The following is a 20,913-nucleotide window of genomic DNA, read 5'->3' on the forward strand; positions in this document are numbered from 1 at the left end:
ATCCAATTTGTTCCTTTTCTTTCTTTTTTCTTTCGTGGCTACTGTGTTCAAACCGTTAAACCTTCGAACTCATACTCATCTGGGTGATAGGGTCTATCCAAGTCTCTTTGGTATGATTGTTTTTATCGAGTGAGCCAATAAAAACGGAAGAATGCCATCTAGGTTCATATGAAAATTAATGGACTCATGCTTGATATCTTTTCAGCTTGACCGCCAAATATTTCAGCACTCTACTCTGTTGCTGTCGTATAGGTAGGGTCCATATACCACTACATAAGAATTACCTCGGTTTAAGCAGATAAGAGACACTAGAGTAGTTACACACTATTTGTACATTCAAATCCCGATACCAGTTATTATCTTTGAATACCAGATACTAAAGAGATCATCTCTTGCGAGAATAAACAACAGTCTCACCGTACTCAACGTCTCTATCCATCTATATCACAGTTGCAAGATGCAAATGCACAACAATCGAAGAGGCTTAATCTGGTAAATACTCTATTTAGTGGTTGGAAGTTTAGATAACAAGAAAGCTAATATTGTGCTGTTCAGTGATGGCGAAGCGTGGCTTCAAAACAACTATGAAGTACAGAATGGGCTCCCCAATTTCTTCCGTGAAAGATCATATACATTTGCCATGAAGACAATTGCTGAGAAAGATTACATCACGGTGGTTGACGTGGCTGCCGAGGAACATGAGGATGTGGCCTTTCACGAGTGGGCGATTAACATGAAAATGAACCAGTACAGAGTAATTGACTTGAAGGACCGTTTATTAAACAGAGTTTTAATTTTTTTTAGTTAGGCCCTATATTTGACGACAACCCTTGACTACTGGCGTTACCTTGCAGAGAAAGAACAAAACAATGCAAATAGAGAAAAAGCTGCGGGAATAAATCTTACAAGCAGCCCAACTTTAAGTACCAGGGCAGTAAAAAGGCCCAAAAACAAGGTAATGAACCATTGCCTCTTTCTCAAAATCATAGCTTGCTTAAGTTCTGGTCTAGTATCTCTCAGCTGATACATTTTTCGTGAACGGAAAATCGTGAAAGGACCATCATCGGCCGCTTTGGAAGAAACTATGTTTCCTCTGATATTAAGAGCAGCTATTTCAAGACGTGAGTTGGTGTGTTACTATTGCCGTATTACCTTGCTGAAGCGGTTATTTGTAGTTTGTCCATGAACAACATTGTCGATCTATCGGATGATTCTAACAAATCTCATCTTGCCCAAATCAATCCAGAGGCACGAAATGTCCTAAAGGAGATGTCACAAAAAACATATGACTCTAAAAAAATTATTGAAACTCATTGTGAAGTTTTTGAAACCATCATTCAAAAGGTAAATAGGCTCCTTACCACGTGATAATTCATAGCTCAATCACCTTTTAGTTCAAATGCGAGGAAGATGATAAGAAGTACCTTGCAAAGGTTATAAAGGAAGCAGATGAGGCAAAATCAGATAAAGTCATCAAAAAGATATATTCTCAAATGTGAGTAGCTTGTTCTTTGTACAGTATTGGTTTGGATTACTTATCAATTTATATAGACTAGAAACTATGCTTTATGATCAATATCTTTTTACGGAACAAGGCTGCAGCGATGCCGATTACTTGGTCAAACTTCAAGGTCCGATTATGGAGACGATTTTCTGTGGAAGTGGCTGCAAAGTGATCTGGTTAAATATTTGATTTTTGGCTACCATTGATGCCCTTTCTTTCATGCTTATTATTCGCATAGGAATGATTCCAAAGGGGTTTCTCTAAAATGGAACCGAATGAACCAAGGTTGAATTTGAGAATTGTATCCAACAATGGATGAACAGCTTCCGGTCTGCATGTTTCTGAAAACGCCAGTAAAGCAGCCGCATGGAAATACTACTACGATAAGGGGAAGACAGTGGTGACGAGCCTCATCCATCTGAAATATCATATCAAGCACGCTAACCTCAGTTACAAAGAAGCATATGAATTTATGTTACCATTCGTGCTCTGTGAAGGCTTGGAAGCAAACATATATGCGATCAGACTCGTGTCTGAGGACTGGTGCGTTGTGGAGAAATTCAAGGGCGTGGATATTCCCTGTGTGATATAGATGGATAGAGACGTTGAGTACGGTGAGACTGTTGTTTATTCTCGAAAGAGATGATCTCTTTAGTATCTGGTATTCAAAGATAATAACTGGTATCGGGATTTGAATGTACAAATAGTGTGTAACTACTCTAGTGTCTCTTATCTGCTTAAACCGAGGTAATTCTTATGTAGTGGTATATGGACTCTACCTATACGACACCCTGCTGTGTCACAGACGTCAAAGATGGCAAGATTGCTTCATACGTGAATCATTTGAAAAACTTCAAGGTGCGTACGAATCTTATAATGCTTCACTTGCGTATTGACGATAGTTGTATCGGTTTAGCAAATGTGTGTGGAATTAAATAATCAATTGGTGAAGCACCGAAAAAAAAAACGAGAAGCCTGCACAAAATCAATAATAATAGGGAATCATCCTTGGACAGTTTTTTTGGAGTAAAGATCTTTGGCTTGCTCCATCATATGGAGGAAATATCGACGCCGATACCGGTGATGGATACGTTATTTTAAACCAAAATAAATGCTCCAAATGATCTATACGCGTGAATATATGTTACGAACGTAGAACCACATACGCTCTGTTAGGTATACGGAGACTGTGGAAAAAGTGTGATCATTTCAACTCCTTATAAAATATTTTTACGTAGCGGGTTTCAATTATGACCCTCAAACATATATTTTTCAAGTACATTAACGTCAAAATATATTTTATAGCAAGGTTCCTAAAGGCCACTTGCACCAGCAGTTCCTCCAGAAGATGGTTCTTGAAATGCGCCCTTTCAATGCAAACCATAGACAACCTCTGCTCGCAAATCGAACGGATTGAAACCATTTAAGCCACCAGTTTCCCCAATGAAGACCGCCCTATGGCCTTACATCAGATGAGGCACCAATTACGTGACCAAGTCAACTACAGCACGGATACCGTCTGGAAGACAGTGGTCCACCAGAAGTGTAGAACCCACAATTCTCACGTTAAGGGACCGAGATCTCCGGCATCAGTGAAATCACATTTCTTCTCTGGTCCGTCGCCACTGCACTTTGTGCCCATGTCTTGTTTTTCCTTTCACACCTCATCGCATTGAATATCCGTTGAATGTCCACCATTTTAGTAGTCGTGAGGAAAAAATTGAAAGTTCCGCTCTTCTTATCACTACTGCCTTCATGAGCCAAGGAAATCATCCTATTCCGCTTTATGCAGCTGCCATGCTGGTTCCATTCCTCGTCGTATCTATAACGTTATGCGCAACGATGATGGTTTTAATATGATCGCCAAAAACACTGCCGAAGCCATTTTTGCATTCATGTTCATTGGTATTATCATGATGCTCTTGGGTGGTTTTGCTCTCTTCATCGCTGTGTCCAAGGATGGAATTGTTAAAGTACTTGCTTCCCACATTCTATTGCGCGCCGGTACTCGACTACAATGGGTCTTGTTGGAGCTTCGGTTAGTCGCTAGTTTAAGACACGAAAGATTTTTGAGTGCAAGGTTGCATGACTCTGTGAATCAAGCGCAGCGCGCACCTTTATTGTTGCATCAAGGGGAAATCGCCAACTCAAAATTAAGGTCCGACCATCTCATGCTTGAAGGTTTCTTTTTCCATCCAAACAAAGCGAAAGAAAAAATAACAATTTCGACAGATAAATTATCGTAAGCAGCCCTGGATATAGTGGAAACGTTAATAAATCCAGAGGAAGGAGGAGTTATATGATCGAACCAAAGTAATAACCGGCAACATTTTCATGACAATTTTATTTTTCCAGTGGGCTCATTCTTCTTGCGAAACAGGTTCTCCTAGATTGGACCATGCAGAGTTAATATTGAAATCGACCTCGCTGCAGCCTTCCTTTGTAAAAGGGTGCTTGCTATGGAGCATTATTTTGATTACAGTACAGTACTGTAAACCATCTCACAAAGCTATCACTCACACCTCCAAATGAACTGGCTATGTACCTTCAACGACAAGATTCGGTGTCCTTCATGTTCCACACTCTTAGTTACTTAGGAAAATTACCGCCAGCAATTGTTGTTGAAGTTCAACAGGCAGTAATTAGGATTGCAAGAACTGAGCAGTAGGGTGTTGTATCAAAGTCCATAACTAACACGAAATGTATCCGATTGTGTTGATTTTTGTGTTAAAGCACGTTCGTCAACCTCCGCATTCAAATTTCCCACATCCTCAGCCGCCGTTTTGCGTAGAAACAAAGTGGAGAACATATCTGATTCTTGTTCACTGACAACATCAAAGGAAAACTGAAAAATGAACGTGTTTGCCTCCCATTACAGCGGACAAAGACGATGAAAATCATTCACGATCCTGCCGTCTTTCCCATGATATGTTCAGCTATTTGAAGACGTGAGTTTGCTACTATTGTACAGTTGAAAAATAAGCTTCTTTCAAAGTGTCCGATGATGACCTCAAAGGTTTCACTGATAGCTGGTCAGGAAAAAGTATCAAATGAGAGATACTGTACGACAGTAGACCAGAACTAAGCAAGCTATTACTTTTTAAGGAAGAGGCAAGAGTTCATTACCTCGTTTTTGGGTTTCTTTGCTAGCTCTCGTACGTGTAGTTGGGCTGTTTGAAAAGGTTATTACTGCAGCTTTATGACTGTTTGTTTCGTTTTGCTCTTTTTATGCAAGGCAACGCCAGTGGTCAGTGATTGGGCTTTGATAAACGGTTGTTCAAATCAATTACTCTGTATTGTACTGGTTCATTTCCATATTAACCAGATTTGTGATCAGTCATCAACGCCACGCCACAAGGAGTGCCAAATTTTTCTGCCATCAAGTCAAAAGGGTGTCACGCATGTGTCTTTGATTTCGATAAACCGGACGGCATTCCTGTGTCCGTTTTTATTGGATCACTCGATAGGACCGATTATCTCTACCGCCTTTGCTTTCACCAAATATATTGTTCTTACAGATAGACCCCCACCTCGGATAAGTTCGACTCGAAGGTACAATAAACTGAACGCAAAAAAAAACACGGAAGAAATTGCAATTGACCGATGGTAAAAAACGCAACGTTAAGAATGCGTCCTTTGGTATCACTAAAAGTCAATATGTGCTTACATTACATACACGGTATTGGATAGAGTCCAAAAATTGGTTTCAAGGCTAGCCCATGGGGAAACTGTCTAGAGTCTTAATCGCCAGAACCCATTCTGAACGACCACTAGCTTCACAACAGAAACTGACGCGGCGCAGCAGCGATATTACAGCATAAGGAGTGCACCATAGTACCTAGACGCAGTATGGCTTCCAGACTTTCAGAATGGATTGAGGACTACCCCGCTGAACGCTGTTAAAAAAAAGTAGCCCATCTGAAAAGTCGTGAAATAACACTTCCCATGCCGTAATATCGAACCTAGGAAAAGGGAATAAAAGAATGTTAGCATCGTTGTGATCAAATCGATACGTCAAGTTACCTTTGTCATGTCGCATAAGAGAACCACATTCGGTTGCAAGGCTAGCCCATGGGGAAACTGTCTAGAGTCTTAATCGCCAGAACCCATTCTGAACGACCGCTAGCTTCACAACAAAAACTGACGCGGCGCAGCAGCGATTACAGCATAAAGAGTGCACGATAGTACGTAGATGCAAAATGGCTTCCAAATTTCGGAATGGATCGAGATGAACTAGCCGTTGAGGAACGCTTCCGTGAGGTAATCTGGTGTGTTGCTTAGAGAAAGAGAAATGTTATTGTTCGTGATAGGGGGTCAATAGAATCTTTAGGTGGCGTGACATCATCCTTAGCGAACATATACGCGTAACTTACTTTTTCCTTGGCCGTTTTCCTACTTGGGAATCGTGTCAAAATAAGACGTGATTGGATAGACTAACTGGTATGAGCATCATCGAAAAGGAGCCAAATTGACACTTCCCCGCTTTTTAGGGTTTTTATTTTTTGGATACTAGAATGTTTGCCACCCGGAATCCTCCTGGCTTCGTACGAAATAATGTATTTACTATAGAAATAAGGGTTACCTATTTCATGCATATCCACGAGTCTTACAAACAACAACAACTTTAATCCATATATCAAATTTCTTCAAACACTCACACTTCCCCGACTTTGTAAATTCTGTCATGTAATATCCCATACTTCAAGTACTACTGATTTGTTTCCAGTCTTCGCGATTTTTTCAGTGACTAACAATATATCGATTTCAATATCAGATGGGCAAAGAACTATCAAGTATTTACCAACCTGTACGGTTTGCAGCTTTGTAACAAATTCGTCCCGTTTCTCCTTCGTCATTAGGTGACTTGACTCGATAACGTACTTGAAAGGTGTATGTTAGTATGTGTTTACGGGTCATAAGGGAGACGGGCTATTTCAAAGGACACTCACTTTTTATAAGCAGGGATGAATGATTAGACTTTTTGCCCAGCTTGCATCCACTTGACCGGAGCGTAATTCTGTGTTCGCAGTAATATGATTCAGACTCAATGGACAACTTTGGCCGCGACTGCGTCTTCTATGTTTCTTGATAATGGCATCGTGAAAAACCAGCATTTTAAACCAAGGAGATAGATCTTGTTTTTCTAGAATCATTCAGTATCTTCGTTCTCAGCATGTGCATCTTCCCCATCGAACGGGTCCACCCAAAGTTTTCTACCCAGCAAGTCTAGTATTGGCTGCTGCTTCGCGTTAAAACGGTGCATACCCGTCTTTTTCCCTCGGCTTTGTGCGGACTGATCCTTCAGGTTCATACAAATTTTCTAAACCAGAAAAAGTTCTCGTCAATATAAACTAGTGTAAAATGGTTATTTTTCCACATACCTTCAAGCTTTTCAAATGATGGATATATGAAACGATCTTGCCTTCTTTGACTTCTGCGACACAGCAGGGAATATCCAAGTCCTTACACTTCTCGACGGCGCACCAATCCTCAGACACGAGTCGAATGGTGTAAATATCTGCTCTCAAACCACAACAGATCACGAACGGCAACGTGAACTCGGTTGCTTCCTGGTAACTGAGGTGGACGCAATTTATATGTCGCTTCAGATGTAGAAGGCTCACTACAACCATCTTTCTTTTGTCATAATATGACTTGGAGAGGGTGACCTTCTTCGAATGTTCCGCGATACAAAAATCCGGCGTTGTCCCTGCACTGCTCGAAACAATCCTTAAGGCCAGGTTCGAGTCCTTTGCCTTGCTCATATGACATGGGCCCTGGATTCGGTCCCTTTACAATAATGAGTTAAAATAATAAACCTCGATGGAAATGGAAAAAGAGGACACTTACCAGACCAGCCTGCAGCCGCTGCCACGAAAAAGGTTCTCAAAAATGGGGCCATGGAGCTTGATTGCGTGGTCGGCTTCGCTGCAGCTTTCTGTAAAAAGGTACTGGTCGTAGAGCATTGCTTCCAAGCTAAAGGGGGAAGAAAATAAGCAATGAGATCCAAATAATAGAAAGAATGAGAAACTCACATTTGCAAGTATATTCTCTTGAGGTATGCATTCGGCGAGCGGGCCTCCTCAATCTCTTTGACCACTCTGGCCAGGAACCGGTCGTCATTCTCCTCCCGCTTGAACTAAGACAAATTGAATTTCAACCGTCTGTTACTCTGTAATACAGTCTACTTACTTTTTTGATCAGCTTCTCGAAAACTTGACACTGGGAATCGACCTCGTCTTCATTAATAGGCGACTTGTGGAGCAGTTCTTTGACGGCATTTTGCGCCTCTGGGTTTACTTGAGCCAAGTGGGAGCCCTCAGAATCGTCGGACAGATCAATGATGTTATTCATGGCCAAGCTATAATTAATTGCTTCAGCAAGGAAACACTGCAATAATATCAAATAGCCAACTTACGTTTTGAAGTAGCTGCTTTTGTTGTTATGCGAAATGTAGCTCCTCCCGAACCGGCCGACAATGGTTCCAAATGATTCTCGATAGCCTTCCACGAAGATTGTATCAGACGACAGATACTAGCAGAAAATAAAATAAGTAAGCCATTACATTAAAAAAATAACGTGTCATTACCGTATTTCTTGGGCTCTTCACTGGTCTTTCACTTGCGGTGCGACAGCTTGCCAGAGTTAAGCCAGCAGCTTTATCTCTACTGAGAGCGTCTTTTTCTTTTTCTGCAAGGTAACGCCAATATTCAAGCGTTGTAGTCAATTGCAAGGCCTAACTCAAAAAATAAGGGTCCGTTCGTTAAACGAGGCTTTAATCCAATTACTCTGTACTGATTGATCTTCATGTTGATGGCCCACAATTGAAAGGACTCATTTTCTTGTTGATTTGCAGCCGCATCGACTACCATGATATAATCTTCTTCTGCGGTTTCCTTCATGGCAAAAGTGTATCCTCCTTCACGGAAAAAATTCGGGAGTCCGTTCCGATCTCGGTAGTTGTTTTCTAACCATGCTTGTGCATCCCTGTACGTAGAGTATTAGTTTCCCTGTCAATTGCCTGCCCAAATCCTGGTTTTTACCAAATGGGGGCTCGAGATTTCATTCGTGACTTGTTGAACAGTGTAGATTATGTTGATATTTTACGCAAAAGAAAGATGCTGGTCTACGAATATTGTGTGTCAAATTGCTGCAGTTTGTGACGGTGACATTACGCCAGATGCATGGCTTTGTTTTGGATCACAGCCGTAATGCACACCAGGTCGCACAAAAGAACCTTGAAGGCAAGGCTGGATGGCTGTCAATCTCTGCGCATGCCCCTGTTGCGAACAGGGAGAAGTCGCTATTTAAAATCGAGGTTGGACTTCCGTATTTGAAAATTCCCTCACAAAGAAGGAAATAGATCGTGTAACCAGGCAACAGTCTCGACCGGGGAATCATCGTAGTTGGCCATGGTTACTGTGGAAACGTGGTCGGCCAGACATGACATGTTACCCCACCAAGGAAAGAGACGTCAAGTATGTCCAATCAAGCGATTAAACCGCCTGCATCATGAAATCAAAAGGATAATATTTTTTCCTGATAAACGCTATTATCATATCGTCATTATGTTCAGAACACCCTGACAAGGACAGATTCAGTGGTAAGGGAAGACAAAGGATCCCTCGCACATCGAAGCAAGAAGAAAATTTTCGGACTCAATTCATCGCACAGGCTTATCATACAAATCCAACTCTGCCTTTACAGTCGCCGACGCAGGATTCAAATCTGGATCTTAGCAGGAAAAAACATAACTCGGTGGTTCATACCAAGACCCGCTTCTATCGTGCGGCCAATAATAATTGCAAGGACAAAGGAGAAAGAGTCATTGTATTTTCGAAGGACTGAGTGTTTTCATTTTACCAAGTGTTAGCATACAAACTATGGTTTTCATGAATTGTATGAACACTGATTTGAGGAATAATGAATCGGCTTTTTGATGTTCTTTGGTCAGACCTTCTTCTGTCACCGATATGTAAGCTGCACACAGACTCATCAAGCCCTTATTCAGGTTTTCGTAATTCGTACACCACAAACAATACTTTACACCGTTATTGACCAAGCTTCATCCTGAATTATTTTACTTGAGGTCACAAACAGGCCAAATTGCTTTCATCGCTCCCCACTTTGTACTTCCACTTTCATCTTTATTTTTTCTACCGGCTCCAATAAAAGGCGGGGCCCCACCTTATTCTTACAAAAGAAAAAGAATGACATGTGGATCAACATTTTAATAGTTCTGTATGGGGATTATTGTTACATGATTGAACAATAGATACAATGTATACACAAAAGGGTAGCCTTGCACCTTTCTTGGCTTGTTGAACAGGCCAAGACAAGGCGAAGCATAAATAGGAAAAAATAAGTCTTATATATAACACACTTTTGGGTTCTTGGCACAAAAAGAGGGGAAAAAAATGAGATGAAGTGAGAATACAAAAAAGATGAGAGGTTCGGAGATGGGATTAGTAGCCGATGGCAGACATGATGCCGTAGCCTAGTGTAAACACCAAGAGCGTGGCAATGATACTGGTAGGAATACCGGTGATGATGAAATCTTTGGTGGTAAGATAAGGTTTTCCGGTAGGATCTTCCATCATGACGGCCGACATATTGGGATAACCCGAGACTGGCAAACCCATACCGGCGGAACAGGCCAAACCGGCGCCCATGACCAACAGGTTGGCATGGGGAACAGGCAAATGTTGACCGACTTGCATGACGATGGGGACAATAATCAAGGCAGCCACGGTATGAGACACAAAGGTGGCAAATACCAGGATAAGGAAGGAAAAGATAGCCAAAATAGCAATGACTTCGAGGTCTTGAATGCCGTCCTTGATACGGAGAGCAATGTCTTGAAGCAGTCCGGAGGATGTGACGGCTTGACCGAGAGCCATACCGCCTTGGGCCAAAACGACGACGGACCACAAAAACGCATTGAGATCATCTTTACCAAGGATGCCGGTACCGAAGAATACAAACAAAGGAATGGCGGCAATCACACCGGTGTCACCAATGTGGTCTTCCATGGCGGTTTCGGCACACCAAAGAGCAATGGTAGCAATGGTAACCAACATGACAAACACCTGGCTGAGGGTAATCTTGCCCTTGGTTGGCTTGATGCGGTTCAGATGAGGAGTAGCGCGATCGGGTCGATATACCAAACGAAGGATACCCCAACAAACAAAGAGGGAGATGATGGAGACGGGCAAAGCGGCCGCGAACCATAGACCCCAACCAGGATTGGGGTCCATGTACTGCAGCGTGATGATATTCTGAGGAGATGAAATAGGAGAAGTCATACCACCAATGCAGCTGGACAAAGCAATACCCAAAAGGAGACAGGGTGCAACAGGAGAACCGTCAGGTAAGGTACGCATAATAGGATCGATCAAAGAGAAGCAAAGCACCGGTGTAGCAACGTTGGAAATCCACATGGACAGGAAACCGGCGACCAACATGATGGCCAACAAGACCCATCGGGGACGAGTACCAGCGCGCGATAAAACGTGGGAAGCAAATGCTTTGGCGATACCGTACTTGGACAAGGCGGCGGCGAGAGCGAAACCACCCAAGAGCATCATGATGGTACCACTGAACATGGAAGCAAAGACGGCTTTGGCGGCACTCTTGGCGGTCATAGCAGAGCCATCAGCATTGCGCATAATATTCAGAGGCACGATGAGGAATGGAATCAGCATGGAAGTCGCATACAGCGGAATAGCTTCCGTGGCCCACATGATGGCGGCAAAGATAAGGAGAGCGAAACAATAATTTTCCTGGCGGTTACCGAAACAGTCGACATTCAACAAAATAATAAATGCGACAAGGGATAAAAGGAAGCACAGGACGTGACGCAAGGTACTTTTCTTGATGGACCAGGGAACGAATGGGATTTTCACTGTTGCCTGAGGTCGCGGTTCCTTGACGTGAGCATCCTGGGTTTTACGCTCCTGATGGACCATGTCCTTCCAGACGGTATTTCGTTCATAGGTGACTTGATCACGTAAATGGGTCTTCATCTGACGCATTGCCATAGGACGGCTACCGCTGCAGAAAGCGTTGGCATAAAGTTTTTCGACCCGTTCGATTTGCGACCGAAGGGTGTCGATGGTCTGCGGCATGAAAGGGCGTGAATCTAGAACCATCTTTTGGAGGTACTGCTGGCGCAAGTTGCCTTCAAGGACCTTGTCATATTTCTTGAGAATCTTCTCAAATGCGCTGCGGTTGAGATCCAAATAGGATTCTAGCTCGGATAACGAAACGTATAAGCGAATCAGCTGGGCACGCAAATCCGAGAGCTGTTCCACGTAATGCGAGGCGGAATGGGTGGTTTGAAGAGACATGCGCGATTCCAGTGAATTTCTCGATAATTTGCGTCTTAGTGCGTTGGCTTGGTTTGGATCTTTCACAGGGACCTTTTCGGAGACCATCTGCGGTAAGTTCAAGGTGGAGTCGAGATTCTCCAACGCGCTTGCACCGTTTGGGTAAGGTTTCAGATAGCCTTGCTGTTCCCCTTCAAGTTCTTCTCCCACATGATCTGCGATGGTTGCGGCGAGTTGATCGAGCTGGGTATACAGTTCCGACTCTTTCTGGGTATAAAAGTCGAACACTTTCTCGAGTTGTAAGTCGAGAGCGTTCAAAAATCGAGCCTCGCCATCGTCTTGCTTTACTTCTTCGGCTTCCACATCTTTGTGCTGTTTATTCGCATTTTCTACACGTTCCTTTTCTATTTGGAATATCAGCTTTTTCAGGTTGTCATAACTATAGTTGATAAATAGCAAATGATTAGTATATTTCTCGACAAAAGTGACACCCAATGAAAATGAATGAACACCTACGCAACATATTTCTCAATCCAGTCGGGCACTGCATTGAATTGCAGTGAATGAGAGAATTTCATTATTTACGGCAAGAGCGAGTGGTATTTTTTTGTAAATGACAAAAGAGAAACAATCACACCAAGAAAAAAAAATGATAAAGAAAATATATGTAATGGAGAAACAAAAAAGAACAATCAGAAAAAAAAAAAAAAAACTCTGAAAAGAAAAAATAATAATAAAAAAAAGAAAAAAAATTACAATAATTAGGACCGAATGAGGGAGTTTTATACCATTTGAGGTGAACGGGTCAAGGGTTGCTCCGGTTGAAAGCTGTGAACAAAAAAAAAAATGTGCTTTGAAAATGTGGATCTTGGGAGCCCAATGAGAACCATCACGATTGGCTATAAATTTGGCATTGCGATCATATGGAACTCCAGATTGGATGATGAATTGATGAAAAATAACTATTATATCCTGAGACGTCTTCATTACAACATCAGGGACTCGGATAATTGCAGAAAAAACCCAAATCCAGACAAAAGATTAGCCCGTTTTACTGCGTTTCAAACCAACCATAACAGATTACAAAAACCAATGTTTGGCCAATCAGAATCATCACGTGTAGCTTTTGCCATACTTCACTGGACGCGGCCACTGAATGAACCGGCTTAAAATAACCACATTTGGGAAAAAAAAGCCAAAAAAAAAAAACTTTTTTATTCGAAGCGGACCAAAGCTACTGTTTTTCCAAGGTTTTGTCAGCCCTTTCCAAGGTTTGTCAGCGTCCCCCAGGCGCTACCCTGAGATTGTTCCACCGCACCAGTGATGGAGCACAATATGTTTTGGCTTTATTATCCCGAAGCAAAAATACTTCTTTTTGGGACCAAGCGCGTATCATGCTTTTTCTAAACATTATCCTGTAGTTTGTCACAAGACAATGAAACAATTGGCAGTCATTTGACAGCTTGCTTTTTGGTTTTTTTCATTCAACTTTTTTGTCATTTAAAAAAAATGGTTGGCAGTATGCCATAAGACGCTCCGAAGAGCAATGCCTTCAAACACACAAGGTGTTGTAAGATGAGCAAAAGCTCGTTCCGTCCTTCTCAAGGGGATTGCCAAAGTTCTCTCCTTTCTATAACATGAAAACGAAGCTATTCAGTAATCGAGGTTTTACCATGAAGTCAATGTCAATTCAACTACTTACCATTAAGCACAAAGAAAAAAAGTTTCGCCCCCGCTTCGTTTTTAAAACATGCTCAGCAAGGGTGGCTTGGCACAACGTTGATGTCATATTGCGGAGACTGAAATTCGCGGTTGTGAATCGTGTGTCCCTGGGGGACAAGGGTGATGGGAAATGGATGGTCCACCCAACGACACTCGACTGAGAAAAATACGGTGGAGTCAAAGACAAACGTAGCGAGATGAAACAAAATGCCAGTACAGGTATGCAAGTGTGCAAATTAATAACAAAGACAATGGCGGCGCCTGACTGGCCATGGCGATCAGGCGCTAGTAAAACGTATATAGCACCACCAAATAACACAAAGCAATAAACTCGCGATGTCATCTATGAAAACATTGTCCCATTATGACAGTATTTGTTTGTCTTGCTATTATCTTGGGCAATATCCGAAAAAAGAGCCGTGATAAATATAAAAAAGGCAAAAAGTGGCAGATATTTCCCAAACACGGGTTGACATCCCCATTTACAAGAAGCGGACATCCTATATGGAATCGTACAGTTCACAAGGACCCCATTTATTTGCACGGCAACAAAGGATATTCTTTGTCGATTTTCATGTTGACTGACACCTTGGTTATCGTAGAACGTGTATTGCATGTGTGAAGAAAATGCTCATTGAGTGGATAAATAATCATTACGACATTTGATACAGTGATCCTGCAGACGTTAAAACTTTTTTTTTGTTTGGGTCAGCATGACAACGCGCAAATGGCCTATTGGAACAAATTTCGATTCTCTTATAGAAAAAGAACAAAAAGAAAGCAAATGAGATGGCATAACTTGGAAAAATAAACTATTACTGGAGCATTTATTGCAGGATTTCTAGGCTCGTAAAAGATGACTTGCAAATCACTGTTACTTTCACACATAACACACTTTATGCATCAATTTTTTTTTTTTTTTTTTGAGTTTGTTATTGATAAAATCCAGCAGCAGTGATCTGTGATTGAAATATGGTAGGTGATGAGGAAATTTTTGTCCAATTCTTACTTGCCATCCCAGAGTTTAAATGTGATACAAACAGTCATCATTGACAGTAAACCATAAATGGAACGACTCGATTATGGTCAACTTGCAATCGAGCCTATTTTGGATTCTTGTCAATGCCGACCATCTTTTGGACAAATGGTTTGATTGGCGGCATTTTCCAGCTGACAAACCAGGGGCGGAAAAGGAGAAAACTCAGATCTTTTTTGTACGATGCGAAATCAGTCCATTCTATTCAACTTGAATACCAGCTTTGTGTGGATGTCCGAAAGTTCTCAGCGCAGTTTTTAAAAAAGCGTAGCTAATTTTCAACTGATGGCAGTGATAAACCAATCAACGCAGTGGCATGAAAATGGTAACGTCGGGAATCTCCGTTCTTGTGGTTCGATGGAAAAAAAAACATGAACTAACAACAGAAAAATCAGACTTTTTTTTTCTTTTAAGCAATCTTACTGTACCACATCAGGAATACAAATCACAATGGAGATTGATGCAACAAAATTGATCCAGCGACATTTATGCTGCCTCCGCTTCAAATTATGCTCGTTATCTCCATGGCATCACCGATGGTTTGCTTCACATCAACACATATACTACGAAAAATTGGCAACAAATCGTGAGAGTGTGATGAATATTGACAGATGCCTTTGGCGCACCTTTTTGAGGGAACAATATTTATTTACAGAAAAAAAGAAAGTGATATGTACGAGTGAAGAAACGGAGATTGGTGTGGTTTTTTTTTTGGCTTGGAGGTGAAAAAATTACAAAAAGATGGCAAATTGCCATTTTGGGAATTAGAGCGTTGAGCGCCTAAAATGGTATTCAAGGTGATGGCGGCGTTTGTTCCAAGAGTTGAATCACCAATCGGCCTGCCAAAGCGGATGCAGTTTCCTTGTGATTGTTCAGCTGATCGCATTGCTGAAAAATAGCTTCCGCTTCCGTTTGAGCTCTATTTTGCAACTGTCCACGGATACTGCCCAGTGATTCCGGAAGGATAGGCTCGGTTGAAGACACCTGATCACTCTTCCATGATTTCCACGCCTGATACGCTGCTGCCATAGCAATCGTCTTGTCGCTGTGAAAAAAGAAAAAAGATCCAAAAAATGGGTTTAGTCCAAATCGAGTAATTATTATGCGAGTTGGCAAAGTAGATTAGACTTTTGAATGACACACACCTTAGCCGGGGATTTCGTTCAAGATACACGATCTGATGAGATTCCTTGAATGAGGTTAAAGAGACTGAATGGAGAGAACTTTGCGATCCGCGTTTGACAGGTGGTGAAAGCGCTTGCATTGTATCATGAGAGGGAGAGGAGGACATGGACATGGGGGGTGTGATCTCGCCTGTTGCCGTACACAGAGGATGGGTACCTTCCTCCATATCCGTGACTGACACAAACATCCACTGTTGATTATCATTATCGACGTATTGGAACGGGAATAGGATCAATTTGTTGCCCTGATCGTTGGCCTGGATATCGAGCACCCAATCTTCATTGCAAACAGAATAAATAAAGCACCCGGTAGAAGTTTCTCGTACACCCCACAGTTGATTTTGGGCTTCTTCTTGTGGTTTGGCATGATACAGACAAATTTCAGTGTCTTCAATCAACCTTAAGCGACCTGGATAGTGGGATACATTTAGATATGATGACAAACGCAATTCGTCCAGCGATATAATTACCTTTACGGATATCGAGTACGAAATCGGTTGCTTTGTTACGGATATATTGACCATCCCAACGCCATAATTCCTCATCGCAGCATTTGGGTGGATTGACGTAAACCTGAGATCGTAATGCTGAAGTGAGGTCGGTCGAACATGCAGTGATCACGTCGTGGGTTGAAATTGATTGGATATAGAACCAGTCATCCACAATATATTGGGAAGGGGAGGTCATTTGTGAGAAAGAGGATATATAGAGGATAAGAAAAGAAAAGAGAGAGAGAGCTGTACAAAAAAGAAATGACACAGAGACAAGCTGCCAACGGTCTGCTTAAATAGCAAAAATCACCATTTGCCTATTTAAGCAGGCGACGCTTTTTCCCCGACAAAGGGAAGAAAAAAGTACAAAACCGCTCACTGTTCCTCTTTTATCGATCCAGAACATCGTAACCAAAAATAGCTTTTCCGTCTCATTTCCCGTTCACGTAACCAACCATCGTAAGTGAAAGTTGGTCAGTGCATTTTCTTTTTCTTTTTTTCTGTCACTCATGAACTTTCTTTTTCGTTGTTGGTGCATTCATTCTTGTCAGTTTGTATTTCCGCATGTGAATATCATTCAATTTTCGCCGTAATTTTTCTTCTTTTTCCATGACAGTGGTTTTGTCCATCATTTTTTTTCATTTTCATTTTCGACACATGAATATCACTGAACGAGGAATATGGTTTTTTTCTTTTTCTTTTTTTTTATTGACCTTCTTGTAACGCTGAAACTAGGGGTTGAATGAGTGACACTAATTCTTGACCAAAATGCATGAAAAGGCCTAATGGAGAGCAAAGTTTATCTGTGAAAATCCGGCATGTCAAAACAACGAAAAAAGCAACAATTACCTGTATTGGATGAAGCGTCCCCAACCAGAGTAATGATGAGAGGATTTTGGTCAAGTTGCACAACCTGGTATAGTTCGTACATGCTAAGAATGCCCTCGTTGCGTTTCAGCCCGAGCTTGGATGCCTACACACACAAAAAAACAAAAAAAAAAAAGATAAACGGTAAGCAAAAACACTGAATATTGCATCCATCCTGTCACAAATAAAGATATGAATTTTCTTTTTCTGGTCATCGCCTTTTTTTCCCTTGTTATTGACATATGATTGCTTTCTCCACCTTTTTATTTCCTATTATGCTCTCCAGTTATCGCAAGTGTGACCGTATCGTCATACTCGTCTTATCCTTCCTTCTCGTTCTATCCTTGCTCTTGCCAAGATAAAACCCCACGGTGAATACTTGCCTGATTATTCGCCACAGCAAATGTAGTTGCAATTATGGGATTAAAGAGTTTGGCTGATGCGTCATCGACTGCGGCTATTTTTTTTTTTTTTTTTTCATTCGCACATAATTAGACCAAGGTGGAAACCATCAAGTAAATGCCGCGTCATACATTGCATAATGATCACTCCGTCTCTGTCAGTAACAATGGCGGCTCTCAGGCCTTCAGGAAACAACCGCTGACATGCTTCATCGTAACGAGCTTCGAGTGTCATGAGCCGTGAAACGCAAGGAAAACCAGACTAAAAAGTGAGATACCCACAGAAGAAAAAAGTCACATTCATATGTATTCTTCCAGTAAAAAAAGCTTATGCAGCCAAATTTCTCTGTTTTTGCTTTTCCCCCACCCCTTACCAATTTTTTTCTTTCCTTTCAACAAGTATAAAAAAAATAGCTATACCAACACGCATTTCTTAGAAACTAGTCTTTATTTCCTTCTTTATTTGTCGAAAAAAAATGAGTCCATCTACTGTTGAAAAACCGGTACGTATCGGTTGTTACTCTGCTTTTTGGGGTGATTCAGCCGAAGCAGCTTTGCAACTGGTGGAGCTTGAAGGAGCCAATCTTGATTATCTGGTGGCCGATTATCTGGCAGGTAACCAAAATCAAATAAAATCAAAAAAACCAAAGTTGAACTACCTTATCTAATGATGAGAAAAAAAATACATATTCCGGAAATATCTGAATCTACTTAATTTGGGAATAACTATTCAATAGAAATTACCATGGGAATCTTGGCCGCTCGTCGCAAGCGCCGCTTAATGATGGGGGGTGAGCATAGTAAGAGCGTTGATTACATTGCCGAATTCTTGTACCTGGTTTTGCGTCGTATTCTTCCCGACGTTGCCAAAAACGGAACCAAAATCATCACCAATGCCGGTGCTTTGGATCCCCTGGCATGCAAAGTTGCCATTGAAGCGTTGTTGCGAGAAATGCAGATTACCAATATTCAAGTGGCTGCGGTCACCGGCGATGATGTACTTGCCGACAAGGAAGTCTCTACACTGGAATCTTTTCCTGACATCGTTTCGTTTTCTCCCTTGTCAGCAACCCAGCATACCTTGGAAGCCGAACGGATGCCTACACGGGACGAACCCATTGTGTCCCTGAACGCTTATTTGGGCGCTCGAGGAATTGCTGCCGCTTTGGCGTCCGGAGCTCAAATTGTGGTCACCGGCCGTGTCGTTGATTCAGCTTTGGTGGTGGGACCTTTGATGCATGAATATGGTTGGCAGCCCGATCAACCCAACTATTACGACTTGCTCGCTTCGGCTTCATTAGCTGGCCACATCATTGAATGTGGATGCCACTCCACAGGCGGTAATTTCACAGATTGGAAACTGGCGGCGTTTTCTGAGCACGGAGGTTACGCCAATATGGGTTATCCCATTGTTGAGTTTGCTGCGAATGGTGAGTTTGTCGTTACCAAACCGGACAAGACGGGGGGCCTGGTATCCACGGCCACGGTAGCGGAACAGATTCTCTATGAGATTTTGGACCCAGCACTATACCTCTTGCCTGATGTCATTCTCGATATGCGTCAAGTCCAGCTGTCCCAAATTGGACCTCATCGTGTTCATGTGGCGGGCGCTCGCGGTTTGCAACCCACACCGTGGTTAAAGTGTTCCGGGATCTTTTTGGACGGCTGGAAGCTCAGTGGTGATTTGTTGATTGGAGGTCATCAAGCCAAACAAAAGGTTAGCTTGTTTTTTTTTTGGCGGGGTGTCTTTTTTTTTCTTATTTGAAGCGATATATTCACTTTTTTTTTGGAAAAAATTTCTTGGGCTAGGCTTTAGCCGTGGGAAATGCGATACACGACCGAGTACGTAAGATATTGAAACAGCGCGGAATGGCCGATTTCCGTAATTTCAATGTGGAACCAATGGGCGGCGAATCACTCTACGGGTAAGCTCAAAAGACAGCCTCGTTCAATGGGAAAAGAATTACTTTTTTTTTTTTTTTTTTTTCGCTTGCCATCGATGAGCTGATGTTATCAATGCACGAGATTTTTGTTTTTCTGTTATCTTGGAAACACTAAGTATATCATTTTTATTTTTCCTTGTTGGTCTTCTATAGACCCAATGCGACCCCGCACGAAACGCGTGAAGTGGTATTAAGACTGACAGGTCACCACGACGATCCTAAAGCGTTGCGTATATTGGCAATGGAGATCGTTCCTGTAAGTTTCTTTCTTTTTTTCGACCACTTACTGCTTGGGGTTCTTGTATCACCTACTTCGAAATCGCTAATCAGAATTTTTGAAAATGGAGTAGTCTGTCACATGTATGGCGCCAGGTATCACAGGCGGCAGCGGACGGCCTAAACCTCTGCCGAACTTGGTCCACTTCCCGTGCCTGTTGCCCAAAACGTCCGTCACCACTCACGTCATTGTCGGCGAAGCTGGTCGGTCCCAAACCGTTGCATGGGAACCGACGGATACGAACCACAACTTTGGGTCTCCGGAGCCTGTAGCTCTCATCCCACAGCCCGTGTCGGTGAACCCAGGAACTCTTGTGAAAACCAAACTATTGAACCTGGCGTATGGTCGCAGTGGCGATAAGGGTGATGTGTGCAACGTTGGCATTATTGCTCGCGATCCAGCCTATCTACCTTTTATCAAACGCTCCTTGACAGAAAGCGTCATAAAAGCTTACATGGGCCATTTGTGTAAGGGGACGGTGAAACGATACGAATTGCCTGGGTTGCATGCCATGAACTTTGTTCTCACCAAATCATTGGGTGGTGGTGGCCTCAGCTCGCTCTTGATCGATCGTCAAGGCAAAACATTTGCCCAGCTTGTGCTCAGTGGGATTGATATCGAAATACCGGCTGATCTCGTTCCCAAACACGATCACGCCAAACTTTGAAACATATGAAATAAACTGTTTATTATTGTTCTTGATCAATTTCTGTTGGTCCTGGATGAACCGATCTAGTGGGAATATCGGAGGTTATCGTGTGATAGGATTTCACTCAAATAGCGTAAGCGCGCTTGACTGCCGGCCCCTGGCCAGCTCACTGGAACGTCCCCCGCTGGGTGGATCAGCCGTGTGTTTGCGTTTGCAAATCAAATGGACGAGCAATAATAGTTCAACTAGGACGACTCGACATTATCTTTCGCGCCAGGTTGAGGAGTCTTGATCGCGGTATGAAAATCGTGCCATAACTTGGATGGTTGTTCGAATTCTTGGCCGATGGTGGCCACTGTTTCCAGATTACGATTGAAATGATTCAGATTTGACACCAGCTGTTCGAAACCTTGGAGAGCTTTTTCCAATAAAGCTTGATGCTCAATTTCAAACGAGGTTCTATCGTCCATGGTGACAAGGTGTGGGTTTCTTTCCAAGACGAAAGTTCAGA

The 20,913-nt window shown here is 42.3% G+C and overlaps 8 protein-coding genes across 8 annotated transcripts; 2 read left to right on the top strand and 6 right to left on the bottom strand.

Moving 5' to 3' along the window:
* Nucleotides 1–457: 457 nt before the first annotated feature.
* BYT42DRAFT_548573 (uncharacterized protein) lies at nt 458–1,693 on the top strand (the record flags this gene model as incomplete). The annotated part of the gene is made up of 6 exons (XM_051566023.1): nt 458–492; nt 556–754; nt 880–955; nt 1,322–1,344; nt 1,395–1,495; nt 1,552–1,693. 6 exons carry the CDS (start codon nt 458–460, stop codon nt 1,691–1,693), a joined length of 576 nt encoding a protein of 191 aa, XP_051420762.1.
* A 5,063-nt stretch (nt 1,694–6,756) lies between these two features.
* BYT42DRAFT_80842 (uncharacterized protein) lies at nt 6,757–7,471 on the bottom strand. Its single transcript, XM_051572843.1, has 2 exons — nt 7,355–7,471; nt 6,757–7,281 (listed from the first exon to the last, which is right to left on the bottom strand). The coding sequence occupies exon 2, from the start codon at nt 7,267–7,269 to the stop codon at nt 6,856–6,858; it is 414 nt and encodes a 137-aa protein (XP_051420763.1). The 5' UTR covers nt 7,270–7,281; nt 7,355–7,471; the 3' UTR covers nt 6,757–6,855.
* BYT42DRAFT_80923 (uncharacterized protein) lies at nt 7,469–8,795 on the bottom strand. The gene is made up of 6 exons (XM_051572844.1): nt 8,548–8,795; nt 8,293–8,491; nt 8,094–8,240; nt 7,923–8,038; nt 7,540–7,865; nt 7,469–7,480 (listed from the first exon to the last, which is right to left on the bottom strand). The coding sequence occupies exons 1-5, from the start codon at nt 8,568–8,570 to the stop codon at nt 7,661–7,663; spliced, it is 690 nt and encodes a 229-aa protein (XP_051420764.1). The 5' UTR covers nt 8,571–8,795; the 3' UTR covers nt 7,469–7,480; nt 7,540–7,660.
* Nucleotides 8,796–9,614: 819 nt separating this feature from the next.
* Nucleotides 9,615–12,543, bottom strand: BYT42DRAFT_537665 (SPX domain-containing protein). The gene is made up of 2 exons (XM_051565506.1): nt 12,349–12,543; nt 9,615–12,271 (listed from the first exon to the last, which is right to left on the bottom strand). The coding sequence occupies exons 1-2, from the start codon at nt 12,408–12,410 to the stop codon at nt 9,970–9,972; spliced, it is 2,364 nt and encodes a 787-aa protein (XP_051420765.1). The 5' UTR covers nt 12,411–12,543; the 3' UTR covers nt 9,615–9,969.
* Nucleotides 12,544–15,187: 2,644 nt separating this feature from the next.
* Nucleotides 15,188–16,702, bottom strand: BYT42DRAFT_581484 (uncharacterized protein). The gene is made up of 3 exons (XM_051569612.1): nt 16,245–16,702; nt 15,736–16,183; nt 15,188–15,635 (listed from the first exon to the last, which is right to left on the bottom strand). Exons 1-3 carry the CDS (start codon nt 16,459–16,461, stop codon nt 15,383–15,385), a joined length of 918 nt encoding a protein of 305 aa, XP_051420766.1. The 5' UTR covers nt 16,462–16,702; the 3' UTR covers nt 15,188–15,382.
* Nucleotides 16,703–16,924: 222 nt separating this feature from the next.
* On the bottom strand, nt 16,925–18,054 carry BYT42DRAFT_81200 (Ragulator complex protein LAMTOR3). Its single transcript, XM_051572845.1, has 4 exons — nt 17,666–18,054; nt 17,516–17,589; nt 17,115–17,238; nt 16,925–17,047 (listed from the first exon to the last, which is right to left on the bottom strand). Exons 1-4 carry the CDS (start codon nt 17,766–17,768, stop codon nt 16,971–16,973), a joined length of 378 nt encoding a protein of 125 aa, XP_051420767.1. The 5' UTR covers nt 17,769–18,054; the 3' UTR covers nt 16,925–16,970.
* BYT42DRAFT_502004 (uncharacterized protein) lies at nt 18,010–20,420 on the top strand (the record flags this gene model as incomplete). Its single annotated transcript, XM_051564800.1, has 5 exons — nt 18,010–18,148; nt 18,271–19,250; nt 19,343–19,458; nt 19,630–19,732; nt 19,827–20,420. The coding sequence occupies 5 exons, from the start codon at nt 18,010–18,012 to the stop codon at nt 20,418–20,420; spliced, it is 1,932 nt and encodes a 643-aa protein (XP_051420768.1).
* A 17-nt stretch (nt 20,421–20,437) lies between these two features.
* Nucleotides 20,438–20,892, bottom strand: BYT42DRAFT_581493 (uncharacterized protein). The gene has a single exon (XM_051569613.1). It carries the CDS (start codon nt 20,870–20,872, stop codon nt 20,648–20,650), a length of 225 nt encoding a protein of 74 aa, XP_051420769.1. The 5' UTR covers nt 20,873–20,892; the 3' UTR covers nt 20,438–20,647.
* Nucleotides 20,893–20,913: the final 21 nt, after the last annotated feature.

The sequence above is a fragment of the Radiomyces spectabilis genome (genome assembly GCF_025331425.1).
Source record: "Radiomyces spectabilis strain NRRL 2753 chromosome Unknown BYT42scaffold_11, whole genome shotgun sequence".
Classification (NCBI taxonomy): Eukaryota; Fungi; Mucoromycota; class Mucoromycetes; order Mucorales; family Radiomycetaceae; genus Radiomyces; species Radiomyces spectabilis.

What these genes read in the sequence shown, in the direction of transcription:
- BYT42DRAFT_80842 (XM_051572843.1), bottom strand. Translation starts at nt 7,269, where the DNA reads ATGAGCAAGGCAAAGGACTCGAACCTGGCCTTAAGGATTGTTTCGAGC.
- BYT42DRAFT_80923 (XM_051572844.1), bottom strand. Translation starts at nt 8,570, where the DNA reads ATGAAATCTCGAGCCCCCATTTG. An exon ending in AAATCTCGAGCCCCCATTTG is followed by an intron (nt 8,492 to 8,547) that starts GTAAAAACCAGG and finishes CTCTACGTACAG; the next exon opens with GGATGCACAAGCATGGTTAG. An exon ending in TGAAGAGCCCAAGAAATACG is followed by an intron (nt 8,039 to 8,093) that starts GTAATGACACGT and finishes ATTTTCTGCTAG; the next exon opens with TATCTGTCGTCTGATACAAT.
- BYT42DRAFT_537665 (XM_051565506.1), bottom strand. Translation starts at nt 12,410, where the DNA reads ATGAAATTCTCTCATTCACTGCAATTCAATGCAGTGCCCGACTGGATT. An exon ending in TGGATTGAGAAATATGTTGC is followed by an intron (nt 12,272 to 12,348) that starts GTAGGTGTTCAT and finishes TATCAACTATAG; the next exon opens with TTATGACAACCTGAAAAAGC.
- BYT42DRAFT_581484 (XM_051569612.1), bottom strand. Translation starts at nt 16,461, where the DNA reads ATGACCTCCCCTTCCCAATATATTGTGGATGACTGGTTCTATATCCAA. An exon ending in CGTACTCGATATCCGTAAAG is followed by an intron (nt 16,184 to 16,244) that starts GTAATTATATCG and finishes CCCACTATCCAG; the next exon opens with GTCGCTTAAGGTTGATTGAA. An exon ending in GAACGAAATCCCCGGCTAAG is followed by an intron (nt 15,636 to 15,735) that starts GTGTGTGTCATT and finishes CTTTTTTCACAG; the next exon opens with CGACAAGACGATTGCTATGG.
- BYT42DRAFT_81200 (XM_051572845.1), bottom strand. Translation starts at nt 17,768, where the DNA reads ATGACACTCGAAGCTCGTTACGATGAAGCATGTCAGCGGTTGTTTCCT. An exon ending in TTGCTGTGGCGAATAATCAG is followed by an intron (nt 17,239 to 17,515) that starts GCAAGTATTCAC and finishes TTGTGTGTGTAG; the next exon opens with GCATCCAAGCTCGGGCTGAA. An exon ending in GGACGCTTCATCCAATACAG is followed by an intron (nt 17,048 to 17,114) that starts GTAATTGTTGCT and finishes GCTCTCCATTAG; the next exon opens with GCCTTTTCATGCATTTTGGT.
- BYT42DRAFT_581493 (XM_051569613.1), bottom strand. Translation starts at nt 20,872, where the DNA reads ATGGACGATAGAACCTCGTTTGAAATTGAGCATCAAGCTTTATTGGAA.